The 13,633-nt window shown below is 48.9% G+C and overlaps 1 protein-coding gene across 1 annotated transcript in view; it reads right to left on the bottom strand.

Moving 5' to 3' along the window:
• Positions 1-5,416, bottom strand: part of LOC146798807 (potassium channel, subfamily K, member 16-like) — a 174,491-nt gene extending 169,075 nt beyond the window's left edge. Inside the window, exon 1 of the mRNA XM_085626117.1 lies at positions 4,899-5,416. Within this exon, the coding sequence (XP_085482243.1) occupies positions 4,899-5,096 (198 nt within the window). The 5' untranslated portion in view covers positions 5,097-5,416. The remainder of the gene's footprint in view (positions 1-4,898) is intronic.
• Positions 5,417-13,633: the final 8,217 nt, after the last annotated feature.

Genomic DNA, 13,633 nt, shown 5'->3' with positions numbered 1-13,633 from the left:
TACATTTCAAAGAAGCGGCCGCCATTGTCCCGGGCTGCTTAGAAAGTGAATGCGTGCCTGGCGCGCTGAAGGCTGCAGGAAAGCATGCTGTGCCTGCAGTAGGAGAAACTCATTTGAGAAAATAGTGCTTACAGACTGAATAAGACATACCGTGTAACAACAGAAGTAAAAGGGCCAGTCCTCATGGGAGGTTACAAATGAAGACAAGGCAGTACTAAGGAGGGACTAACAAGTCTATTAACGAATCAGAAGTCAGTATTTACAAAGGACAGTGACACAGGCCAATGAAAAATATGGGCTGAGCTTCAAGTCCATACTCTAATACAGCACGCCTCGCAGAGCAGTGCATATACTGCCCAGGCTCGACCTAAAAATGGGCAGGTCTGAAAGGTAATCTCAATGAACCCCATACCCCTTGATTCTGACTAGAAAAAGTAGCCCAAAGACAGCTGAACATTGCAGGTCACAGCTCACAATTGCCAAGCTACGGATGGCTTTTGACATTGGGACCCTGAGTATCATCTCTGGCACTTGTCTAAACCTAACAACAATAAACACTCATGGAGGGTCTAAGGGGAATAATCTTTAACGACCAGGCAAACTCCAAACCCCCAACAACTACACAAACAACAAAAGAGGAGAGAGCCGGTCAAAATGTAAAGAAACTGGGAGCCAAAGAGAAGAAGACAGATTCAGCCCACTAAGTTGAGACAAATCCCATCAGCCCACCACTTTGGCAGAACATAATCATCTGGGAGTAAGGTGGATCAACTCATCGCAGTGCACCCTATTTCAGGGGAACTATCACTGTGTATATGCAATGAGTTTGCAGTCTTCCAGAGAAAAAGTCTCAAAACATAGTGGTACTGAGAAAGATGTGAGATGCAGTGCAAAACAGAAGAGAAGTGTATTAAAAATGGCTACCTGATAACACCACCCAACTTTATTCGGTGTCAAAAAAAGTGCCAAGATTAAAAAGGCAAGTGAAAAACTGATAGTTTGAAAAAATAACTATCTTATAGCAATAGAGGTCAATTGCTATAAGATAGTTATTTTCAGATGATTATATTCTGCCAAAACGGTGGGCTGATGGGATTTGTCTCAACTTAGTGGGCTGAATCTGTCCACTTCTCTAAACCTGCCGCCCAGAGGCACAAAGCCACACCCTGTACTTAACATTTTCTGTATCTCTCTAGTCCAGTCTCTGGATAGCACACTGACTGTACCACTGTAAATCGATCACATGGAGACAGACAACGTCTCACTGTTGACTCTGCTCTAAGCTTACTAGCCTTGGGCATAGCCTCGATCCCTGGATAAAACTTTCTGCAGCTCTCTAGTTTCCTTAGCCTAACTGTCTAACCTTGCCATATCTTACAGGCGTTCTCTGGGTCACACACACAGTGGTGCTGAAACAATTTTCAGAATGGGCATGCTGCCATTAATGTTACATCACTAAAGTCACAAAGATTGTGGAAAATCCAAGGGTAACACCAAAAACAAGTGTAACAAATGTATCACGCCGATTCAGTAAGAAAGTGAGAAGGGTGTGGTGTTTAGACAGTGGTGAGTTTTCCAGCGCTGTTTTGGTTGTGCACTGTCATGTTAAGACAGCACATTTTCCATTGAAATGGCCACTGAATTTGCATAGACATGCAGTTTACTAGTACAACTAATATAGCACGCTAAAATAATGTGTGGAAATTGGGTTTCGGAGAATAATTATCATTTGCGCATCCTAAAGCAGAGTGTCTTAATTTTATTTTGTTCCCATTAAAATCTTTGTTTTAAACATACTTCAGAGTTACAAAAAAATGTGTTTTATTTGTTCTCTCCTAATGCTGACATATTTCGAAATACGTGTATATGTGTTTATTTACAGGTATTTAAGTGTTTTTGTGTGTTAGAAAAAAACTTACATCCTGAAGCCTTCCCTTTCCCTTCCAGTACCCCAGCAAATGTGTCACTTAGGTCACTTTGACAAAATGATCTCGCTCTGCAGTCAGAGAAATAAAAGTAAACACCAGTTTTCAAATAAGCAGCGGATTGTCAGAAGACAATGCCTGACATTTGACCTCTGTTTTTGAACACATAACAAATGTGACAAGTTAAACACAAAATTTAAAGGCATCTTTATTGTTCATTCACCTTCTGAACTCCAACATGGTTAGTTTTTGGGGGTACTGCAGCACCCCTACTTCCAGCGCCTATGCACACACACATTGGTATAGATTGCAGATTTGTTCATCACATTGAAAAATTGGATGACGATAAACCATCCTAAGCTGAACCCAGTCAAACCAGACATTCTTAGATGTAGAACCCAGACAATGGCACAACATAATACGCCCTGGCCTGCAGACCAGGAAGAGCACCTCCCACATAGAAACACAAGCAAAGCCAATGAGTCAGCCTAAGTGTGGTTCTTAATTTGAAAATGCAAATAGATGCTGTCGGGAAATGCTCAACAAATGTCGTCAGCGAGTCAAAGATGTAGGCAAGCTTGTCCTCTCGCCAGAACTATGGGTACAGGAGCCAGAAATGTATTCAAGCAAATGTCAAGGTTGCAGAATTCCGCGGCCAGGCTACTCTGCCACACGATACCCTGGGATCACGTAATCACGCTCTCTGGAACCTTGCACATGTTCCTGGTGTCTCAAAGGATCAGGTTCAAAGCATTGTTTATAACACTTTGAGCGCTGCATGGAATGGGCCACCAGACCTATGACAAAAATCCAAGACCCGCCGCCCTAGATGAAGCCTGTGATCCAACACGCTTACATCTCAAGGTATCACATTTCAACAAAACCCAGCTCAGAGATGTCTCTTCTCAGCAGTGTCGGGCACTCTGCCACTGGCAGATGACCCGGCTTGAAAAGGCCACTGTGTGGGAGTTTTTGTTTCCTTTGGTCCTGTGACAGTAATGGGATCAATAAAGACCCACACATTGGTTCCATCAAGCTGGCCCATCTGGCAGGGCCAGAGTGCCTGACAAGCCTGTCCAATCCTGCTTCTCAGTCCAAGCAAGCAAACTGTGGAACTACAGCCACATCCACGTACGGAAACTAAAAAAACACCTGGCTGTTTGGAAGGCTATTAAAAACTTATCTTTTTTCAATTTTTGGAAACTAATTGATATCTGGGCATCTATCATGGAACCACCAGACAACCTCAAAACTAGTGAACCACCACACTAAATATGATAATACATCTTCCAGGAGAGATCTCAACAACATCAGGTAAAAGAAATTGCATGACACATGTTCTATTATGTGTCAAACATGCCTTTTAACCAAAAGACACAAACCAGCATAGCACTTCCAGCATGTCTTGATTCTCTCCAAGTCTTTTCCCACATACATATTCAGAAAATCACACACTTCTCCAACCAAATGCCGCAACTCTGGAACAGGCTGCCAGGTCAGCTTCGTTCTGAAAGCTGCCTCCTGCCTTTCAGGAAGAAACTAAAGACCCTTTTATTCACAGAAGCCTGGGCATAATACTCCCTTTTGCGATACAGCCCCTCCTGGAACTTCCGTAGATCTGCTCACAGCGCTTAGAGACCTGCAGGTATCCTGCAGGTATTAAGCGCTCTATAAACTAAAATTAACGATAACAACAATAACAAACACATAGGTCCACCTGCCATCGCTGGAGACAGGGTGCCACACTAGTGGCAGCTTGCACAATGAAAGTACTAGATAACCTGACATAACTTCATTCATCTCTCTATATCTTCTAGCCATGTGGACTTCTTAGAACGTGTCCTATAAAAACAACTTCAAAAAAGAGGTATAACACACACACGCCATCTAATAACTGTGATTCAGCACGCAAGTCTCCTTTAACCACATTGTATAGCCACCAAACTACTCACGCCCAAGATGCATTTGTTGAAACCATGAGAGGTACATTTTTGCACATGCTACAGAAAGGCCAGAGCTGCTGGCTTTCCAGTGCTAATCACATCATTGTAATATTACTAAAGAGTTGAAAAACCGACAGTTTAAAAATTGTTCCTCTTACTCAAACTATTTCACTCAAGTAAGTTTGTGTTGCAGAACCATAGTACCAGAGAACTCAGGAGGAAGCTCTATCAGAGCACACAATAACATACAACATAACACACATTCAGCAACATATTATTTGCAACCCTACATTTATAGCGGAGAACTACTTTACAACTATCAAAATGCAAAGTGAAACCCAGAGCTGAGAAACTACTCACAGTTGGTATGTGACAGCATTAGATTTGATTACCTTTAAATATTACAGGTCATAAGATACATTCTTTGTGCTACGTAACGTAGGACACAAAACATACATGAAACACTACTAAGTCTTGTCTGAACTTCACAAAATCTATACTGAACAAGCCGTACCACTATTCTTAGACTGTGACATCAAATGGTAGGTAGGTATCAGGGGCATAGCTATCAATGGTGCAGCAGGTGCAGTGGCACCAGAGCCCTTTACGCTGACGGCCAGTCATAGCCTTGGTATTGCTGCCCTCACCAGCATTACGGCTTGCTACGCCACTGGTAGGCAGCGTGGTGCATGAGGGCTTGCATGGCGCATTTTTTCGTAACCTTCGGTATCCTATCTCTCAACCCTTTTAGCCTCAAACTCACGCATAGGTGCCGCGAGCCACAAAAACAAGACAAGAGCAGAATTTCTGTCCACGTGGACATCGACACTACCCTTGTGGGTCATTTCACAGACATAGATTTACAACCAAGGTAATGAGTAGCGTGCTACCCATCCAGAAAACGCTCCAGCGCCTCGTCAGGGCTTAGAAGCACTATATAAATGTAGCTACAATGCAATACAGGCCATTTGTCTGCGTCAACCAAACATGGGCAGCTTCGTTGGATTTGGTTCCGTCACACCTTTCTTACCTCAATAAGAAGCTCCAAGTCTTTCAGCTGCAGACAGGTAAAATTGCGCAGGAAGGCGAGTTTGTGGTGGCTGGTCCTGTGTTTAACCTCAGTCTCTGCACTCTGCTCCAGCCACTGAAACACCGCCGCTCCCGCCAGCAGGTAGCACAGGTATCCGGTGGACAGCAGGGCGCTCTTCCGCACCTTGGCAGTGCACATGGTGCGGGGGATCCAACGCTTTAAAATATCCTAAGTGAAGAACGGCGGCGAAGCACGTCCTTCCTGGTCGGATGCCCGCGCTAATAATGAAAGGCAGGAAAGAGAGAGGCCACTTCTGACGAGACGTGCGTGGGAACACGAGGGCTGCCTCGGACTTTGGGGCAGCCCGGCGACTTGCTGGAAGCCGCGCGCTTCCGACAGGGACTGTCCCAGGGAGGCTGGGCTGGGTGAAAGGGTAACGTTGTAAACAGGGAGGGACGTGGACGGGCCAGCACTGCCTCGCTTCTTTGCTCAAGCCGGTTTCGCTTTGAAGTACTGTCATAACAGAAAGATGCGGCAGTGTTTATTTAGCACAACCAGCAGCATCTCAATTAAAAATTCTGTCACAGTTGTATTAGCTTGCCTCCTGGATGATAACATACTATTTTAGAGCAGGGCTTTAAGTGGTCCGGGTCTCACCGGGTCTCAGCACCGGCAGGTTTTTAAAGGGGCCTCGAAACGGGTCTCTTTCGGGGTTTGTCTTGTGCCTGCTATCACAGCAGTCCGTTTCTTTCCGGACTGCAGTGACAGCTGGCACATCCATGTGCGCGAGCTCACACACTGCTCACTTCTCACTAGTGTGCGCGTGCTCACACTGCTCACTTCTCACAAGTGGAGGTTACGGCATGAGGTCATGCCAGGTGAGCGATCTTTGCCCCTGCCTGCAGGGCCGGTCGCTCCACACACCGCGCAGCTCCCTCCGTGAGTGCCGGGACCCTTGACCCCCCCGCTGCTGCCTCGCACAGCCGTGCGATCGGATTGCCGTTCTGCTAACTGCTTGCCTGTCTGTGCCCCTGACTTGGTATTTCGTTGTGCCCACTGTGCCTGTGATTGTATTTTCGTGCCTTCTATTTTCGTGCCTGTGATTGTATTTTTGTGCCTTCTGTGCCCCTGAAGTTGTCGCCGTCCCATTGTCCTTTCCCGCCGCTTTCCCCGTCCCCGATCCCCGCCGCTGCTCCCCTGCGGCCCCGCCCGCTTTTGCTTTTTGTAGCCCGCCCATTGGCCACCCCGCTCCCGCCTCCCAGCTGCTCCTCCCTCCCACTTCACCATTTATGGAGGTCGCCACGCGGAAGCGCAGCGGTGGAGCGCAGCGGGCGCGCCGATTGTGCGCCGAAGACGCGCCAAAGGCAAGCCCGTCTACGCCCGTCCGCGCCTAGACCGCGCCCAGTGCCAGGACCCCTAGCCACCGGCCGGAACCCCGCCTGCTGCCGGGCCACCCCAAGACGCATCCACGGACCCTTCACCTGCAAGGCCTGCAAGTTCACCTGCCTCCGAACCGGCACCACACCCGCCAAGCCGAACACCAGCAACAACCACCTCAAGTGCATCCTACTCAACACCCGCTCCAACCACAGACACACCGTGGAACTGTGGAACCTCCTCGACACAACATCACCAGACGTCGCCTTCCTCACGGAAACCTGGATGAACGTCTCCTCGGCCCCCGACATCGCCATCGCCATCCCGGACGGGTACAAGATCATCAGGAGGGACCGCGTCAACCAGACCGGAGGAGGCATCGCCATCGTCCACAGGAACACCATCCGCATCACGACCAACTCCAACAACGCCTTCGCCGAGCACCTCCACTTCCAGATTCACACCGACCCAAAGACGACTCTCAGAGGCACCCTCGTCTACAGACCCCCGGGACCACGCACACAATTCAGCGAAGCATCACAGACTTCATCAACCCGCACGCCCTCCCCTCCGCCGACTACATCCTCCTAGGGGACCTCAACTTCCACCTGGAGAACAACAAGGACCGCAACACCGCCGCCCTGCTGGACAACCTCGCCAACCTCGGACTCAAGCAACTGGTCAACACCCCCACCCACTACGCCGGCCACACGCTTGATCCCGTCTTCTCATCCAGCAAGCACATCACCTTCAGCCACTCCACCGGACTCCACTGGACCGACCACAGCTGCGTCCACTTCAGCTTCAGAAGAACCACGACCCACCACCACCCGCAACAGGTTCCCCACAGAAGCTGGAGCAAGATCACCGCCGACCAGCTCACCACCTCCCTCAGCCAGAACCCACCCACCTGCACAAAGGACCCCAACGAAGCAGCCCGCAACTTCACGCAGTGGCTGACCACCTGCGCCGACGACCTCGCACCACTGAAGAACCCTCCCAGCAGACCCAGAAGCAAGAAGGCATCCTGGTTCACCGACGAACTCAAGGACTCCAAAAAGACCTGCCGCACCCCCGAGAAAACCTGGCTCCTCGACCGGACCACTGACAACATGACCGCCCTCAAACACGCCACCCGCAAGCACCACCAGCTTATCCGCACCACCAAGAAGAATTCACTGAAGGAACGACTGGACAACAATGCCCACGACAGCAAGGAACTCTTCACCATCGTCAAGGAGTTCTCCAACCCCAGCACCGGCAACAACGACATCACTCCGTCACAAGATCTCTGCGACTCCCTCGCCTCGTTCTTCCACCGCAAGATCGCCGACATCCACAACAGCTTCGGCGCACCATCCACGCACCCAACCGTCGAACCAACGCCCCCCACCACCACCCTCCACACCTGGACCACGGTGACCACCGAAGACACAACCCGCACGATGAACACCATCCACTCCGGATCTCCAACCGACCCCTGCCCCCACCACGTCTTCAACAAGGCCGACTCCACCATCGCACCCCAACTCCGGAACATCATCAACAACTCCTTCAACACCGCCACCTTCCCGGAGAGCTGGAAGCATGCCGAGCTCAGCGCCCTACTGAAGAAACCAACAGCGGACCCCACCGACCTCAAAAACTTCCGCCCCATCTCGCTCCTCCCTTTTCCTGCTAAAGTCATCGAGAAGATCGTCAACAGACAGCTTGCCGCCTTCCTCGAGATGAACGGATCCCTTGACCCCTCGCAATCCGGTTTCAGAGCCAACCACAGCACCGAGACCGCCCTCATCGCAGCCACCGACGACATCCGAGCCCTGCTCGACAACGGGGAAACAGCGGCACTCATCCTCCTGGACCTCTCTGCAGCGTTCGACACTGTCTGCCACCGCACCCTAGTCCAACGCCTCAGCAACATCGGCATCTAAGAGAAGGCACTGGAGTGGATCATCTCGTTCCTAGCCGGAAGAACACAGAGAGTCCGCCTCCCCCCGTTTCGATCCGAGGCCACCGAAGTCATCTGCGGCGTTCCGCAAGGATCTTCACTCAGCCCCACCCTCTTCAACATCTACATGAGACCTCTTGCAGCCATCGCACGCCAACACAACCTCAACATCATCTCCTACGCCGATGACACCCAGCTGATACTCTCCCTCACCAGAGACCCCGACACCGCCAGAACCAGCCTACACGAAGGGATGAAAGACGTCGCCGAGTGGATGAAGAACAGCCGCCTGAAACTGAACTCAGACAAGACGGAAGTCTTCATCCTGGGGCCATCGCCCTCCGCCTGGGACGACTCCTGGTGGCCCCCCGCCCTGGGCACCACTCCCAAGCCGACAGACCATGCACGCAACCTGGGCTTCATCCTGGACTCCTCACTCTCGATGACCAGACAAGTCAACGCCGTCTCCTCATCATGCTTTCACACCCTACGCATGCTTCGCAAGATCTTCCGATGGATCCCGACCGAAACCAGGAAGACGGTCACCCAGGCACTCGTCACCAGCCGACTGGACTATGGAAACACCCTCTACGCCGGAACCACAGCCAAGCTACAGAAAAGACTCTAACGCATCCAGAATGCCCCCGCCCGACTCATCCTGGACATCCCCCGACGCAGCCACATCTCCGGCCACCTTAGAGACCTACACTGGCTCCCCGTCAAGAAGAGGATCACGTTCCGGCTCCTCACCCACGCACACAAGTCTCTCCATGACCTGGGCCCCAAGTACCTCAACGACCGCCTGACCTTCTACACGCCCACACGCCAGCTACGGTCTACTAGCCTCGCCCTCGGCGCCGTACCACGCATCCGAAGAGCCACCGCCGGAGGCAGATCCTTCTCCTACCTGGCGGCCAAGACATGGAACTCCCTCCCCATCCACCTTCGGCTGACCCAGGACCATCTCGCCTCCAGGAAACAACTCAAGACCTGGCTGTTCGAGCAGTAGCGGACCCTTCCCCCCCAAGCGCCTTGAGACCCTTCCGGGTGAGTAGTGCGCTATACAAATGTTATGATTGATTGATTGATTGATAGGGGAAGGGAAATCCTTTAAAGAGTCATTTTCTCTCTGGATTTCCCTTCTCTTTTTGCAACTCGGGAGAAGCAACACTGTCCTGGTGTCACCAGGGCTGTAAGTGGAAGCTTTTTCAATATTATATACAACAAGCCATAGTTGCTGCTTATTTATCTAATGCAACTAACAACCATTGACAAAGCCAATACTCCTGACTTGTTGTAGGTGTGATGTTACTTGTTGTATCATATATCTAGATGCAATAACCGAAACAACAAAATACAAGTCGGGCGGCACATTGTGCTAAGCACAGATTTTTTAGTTGAAGTGTTTTTAAGCCACGCCCTTAAGTGCATTGGCCACGCCCCATTTGAGAGACCCTCCAGTTTTTTAATCGCACTTAAAACCCTGTTTTCCAGTCTCTTTTGTGCTGTATTAGGTTTTCGTCCTCAGCAGTGTACAGCTGAGCCTTATGTTGTTTACTCAATATATAGCAAGCCTGCCGGGTAGCTGAACCGGTCAAGTGTACTCCTTCACTACAGACAAATGTGTGGGAAAAATCATTTATATGCACCATGGTTTACACTTACCAACATTTTTGACCAACAAGAGGTTTAGTTGTAAAGGTTTTTAAACCGCTAATTAGTATAATGGTGACATCACCGAAAATTTCACCACAGAATCGCTAATCCAACCATGATATCATATCACAACAATGAGATGAAAATGGGATCGAGATCACAACATGATCATGTAGCTTCTGACTCACATGACATCATCAAATCTAAATGACATATCTATCTAGCTAGCCATAACACAGGGACACTGGAATTATGCTTCAGGCCATGACCAAATTATGTGGCAGGGTTCATCAAATTATGCGGCAAGAAAAGGCCAATTATCTGGCGTAATGTGACACATTTTGTGATGGTAATATCTCATTATTTTGTCCTTTTTACACGTTATCAGTATCCGAGCAATCACTCTCACGTCACTAGTACCAGTCTGACACACAAATAGAGCAATAAGGAAGAAAAAGATGATTAGTCAACCTTAGGGTAGGGCTAGACACTGAATCAACAAGTGTGGCCTCGTTTTTAGTAATTTTTTTGTTAATCTGCAGATTATGCAGCAGATTTTGATTTATGTGGCAGCTGCAACAATTACAAATTATGCGGGAAACGTCACAACCACAAAATCACATAATCCCACTGGCCCTGCCTTACCCTCATTATCAAAGTTTCAGTAAATCCAGCGGCACTTGCAAGGCATGTGTCTCAAAGCACTAGAGAGCCTTCAGGGGATTCTTGATGTTCTGTTCTTCTTGCTGAGGGGGCTGACATTTTACCCAGTGCTTAATTTGAACCTTGGTTTCCTGTGCTCCGCACCAGCACTTAATTGCCTGAACCTGCACTTATGACAGCTACAACATGCTGGTGTTGTTTGTGTAATTTAAAGATGAGCAGAAAAACAGTTCTGTATTAATTCAATATACATTAAAAACAACTAATACCTGCCACCCAGGCCATTCTTAAAGCTTTAGCGGCCTCGAACAGTCTGAATTGTCACACTTTTAGCAGTGTGATGGTTAGCAGTTGTGTAAGTACAGTGGCAATGTGTGGTGCAAACTGGGGTGGCCTCCTGACGAGGGTGTCACTTATTATATTTTTACAAATTAAGCACTGCATTTACATGTTATTAGGTTAAAAGCACATCTTTCAAAAAAGCAGTAGAAAGACTGAGACAAAAACATAGGTGGCAGTACTGCTAAAAAATCCCTGTAACATAATTACTACGTCCCTTTCAAATGTCTTTAACCGCTTTTCCCAAACGTTGTACATTGAAATAGTAGTAGTTTTGCAAATATGCAAACAAGGTGCAAAAATTATTTTTGAAATGTTGTGGTTTTAATGATGCATGGAGTCCTAACCGATTAATTAATAATGTTGCACCTGAAATTAATTTGCTTTACCCTTTGGAAGTATAATTAATACCGTGAAGTAGTTTTGTCACAGTTTCATGTTAGAACATTTATTGAAAAATGGATGTAGTTTTTGTTGTTCTGTTCATCTTGCTCCTGCTCATTTCCCCCTCCCAGTCAGTGTCCCACTGCAAGACATTTCTCCTCTCTTTTCCGCGGAGCACCAAGTGAATGACGTCAAAGATTCAAAGATGTACAATGGGTTAGGAAACAAATATTGTGAATGAAGCTTCCATAGAGTAACCAAAGTATCATTTTTAAGGACCTTTACTTGAAATTCAGTTGCAGGAGTGTTAGGTCTATGAGCCATTGTTTAGGAAATGTTTCATTTTGTGTTGTACATCTCCGGAGTTTAGTTGCTGAGGGAGTGTAAGAAAACTGAGCTCTTTGTAGATGTCCCCGCTTTTGTCCCCCATTTGGACTACTAGATGCTGGTTTTTGACTCTGACAGTGCTCTGAAGCCTGCTAACCAGGCTCCAATGCCAGTGCTCTCTCCCAAAAATTGATGAATGTAATTGCCATCCCCAATTGACATAGTCCATACCGTCATTATAAGTCCCTGGTAAGTGGTACCTGTGGTGCCAAGGGCATGGTTGGTAAAGGGGTACCCAGGGCTTGCAGCACTGTTTGTTCCCCTCTTAGTGACTCCGGTAAACTAAGGACAGCAGGCCTGAAATTGCAAACTGCAGGAACAATGTCAACTGCTCCATTTTGACTTTGTCCACACCGTGTGTGACAATGTCACTGCACTGCTTCCAGTATATGTCAATCACCTCTAGAGATGGCCTCCTGTCCCACCCAGGAAACAGGGTGCAGTATATTAAGAGTGTAGACATGTGAGTGGCAGCTTAAATGTCTCTGTAGTGTCTTTCAGGGGTAGCTCCTCCGTTATGGCAGAGGAGCGTCGCCACACTGCTTTGAGCAGTGTGAGGAAAGGAAACATAAAATGATAATAACTTTTAATTATTATCATTTTATGTTTCCTTCCTTTGCTGGTGGGTGGGCGGGGCTGCTCTGCTCACGTGGAGCAGGACAGGAGAGGAGTGGTTCACCCACTTCTACAAGTGAGCAGTGACTGGTTGGTCGGCCCTCTCGGGACGCCCAAACCTGTCACGCGCACTTTACCCCTTCTCCATGCTGGCTGCATTACAGCCTGCATGGAGAACTAGCCAAGGCTCCCATTCCCTGGTGGAGCGTCCCACCAGGACGCTCAAAACCAATCACAACGCTGCGTTGCACCAGTGTGATTTGTCAGGGGAGGCTTGCTGTTGTCCCTGGCTTCCTGTCCCACGCCACGAGGAGAGAGCAGGAGCAAGGAGCAGAGACGCAGAGGCAGGAATGGTGGTAAGGTAAGTTTGTAATTTTTTTGGTGTTTTTCTCTAAAGCTACCTCGTGCCCACAGCACCTCCCCCCCGTCCATCTGCCATCCGCGAGTCATGCCGGCCGCTACTGGTGTCTTTACCATTAAAGTACACTATAAGTGATAGGCAATCTATAGGCTAACTTGAACATGGACATGATGGTACCACCTAAATATGTCCAGTTTGGTGTGAAATAACATGCCTTATCTCCCCTGACATGTATCTCGTAACAAGGGAAGGCTGGCATGGGCCCAGGTGGCTACCTTAGATGTTGCCCACTTGGTTGTCCTAGCTTCTCGGTGCTCTAGTTGGCAAGCTTGCGTTTTCCGCATTTGGATGCTGCAAGGCATGATTCTGACCTCCTACAAGGTAGTGTGATCACTCCCAGGAGTCAGGAATAAAGTCCTGTGTAGTAAGGTAGGTCCCACCTCCCTCCTCCCCAGTAGCCGCTCTTCTGTTATGGCAGAGGAGTGTCCCGCACTGCTTTTGAGGAGTGCAAAGTAAAGGAAATATGAAATGATAGTAACTTTGAGTTATTATCATTTTATGTTCCCTTTGCAGGTGGGCTTGTGGGTGGGCCGGGCTGCTCTGCTCCCAAAGCAGGGCAGCGGAGGAGTGGTTTGCCCACTCCTAAGTGCACAGTACATGTTCGGTCGGCCCTGTTGGGCCACCCAAAACAGTCATGCGCACTTTCCCTGTTCTTAATGCAGGCTGGATTACAGTCAACCCTTTCCCTGGTTGAACGTCGAACCAGGATGCTCAAAACCAATCACAAGGCTGCACAGCAGCATTATGATTGGTCAGAGGAGCCCTGTGGTTCTTCCTGGCTTCCTGTTCCTCGAGTTCCATGGCCACGAGGAGAGCAGGAGCAGAGACTCAGGACCCAGCGGCAAGGTAAGTGTATATATATTTTTTTGTTTGCATTGTAAAACCCTGTGCCATCCCGTGTCCCCCCACCCTTCTCCCCTCCCCCGCCCTCCCCGCGAGTCATGC

The sequence above is a fragment of the Triturus cristatus genome, chromosome 9 (genome assembly GCF_964204655.1).
Source record: "Triturus cristatus chromosome 9, aTriCri1.1, whole genome shotgun sequence".
Lineage (NCBI taxonomy): Eukaryota > Metazoa > Chordata > Amphibia > Caudata > Salamandridae > Triturus > Triturus cristatus.
This window is presented reverse-complemented; position numbering and strand designations above follow the sequence as displayed.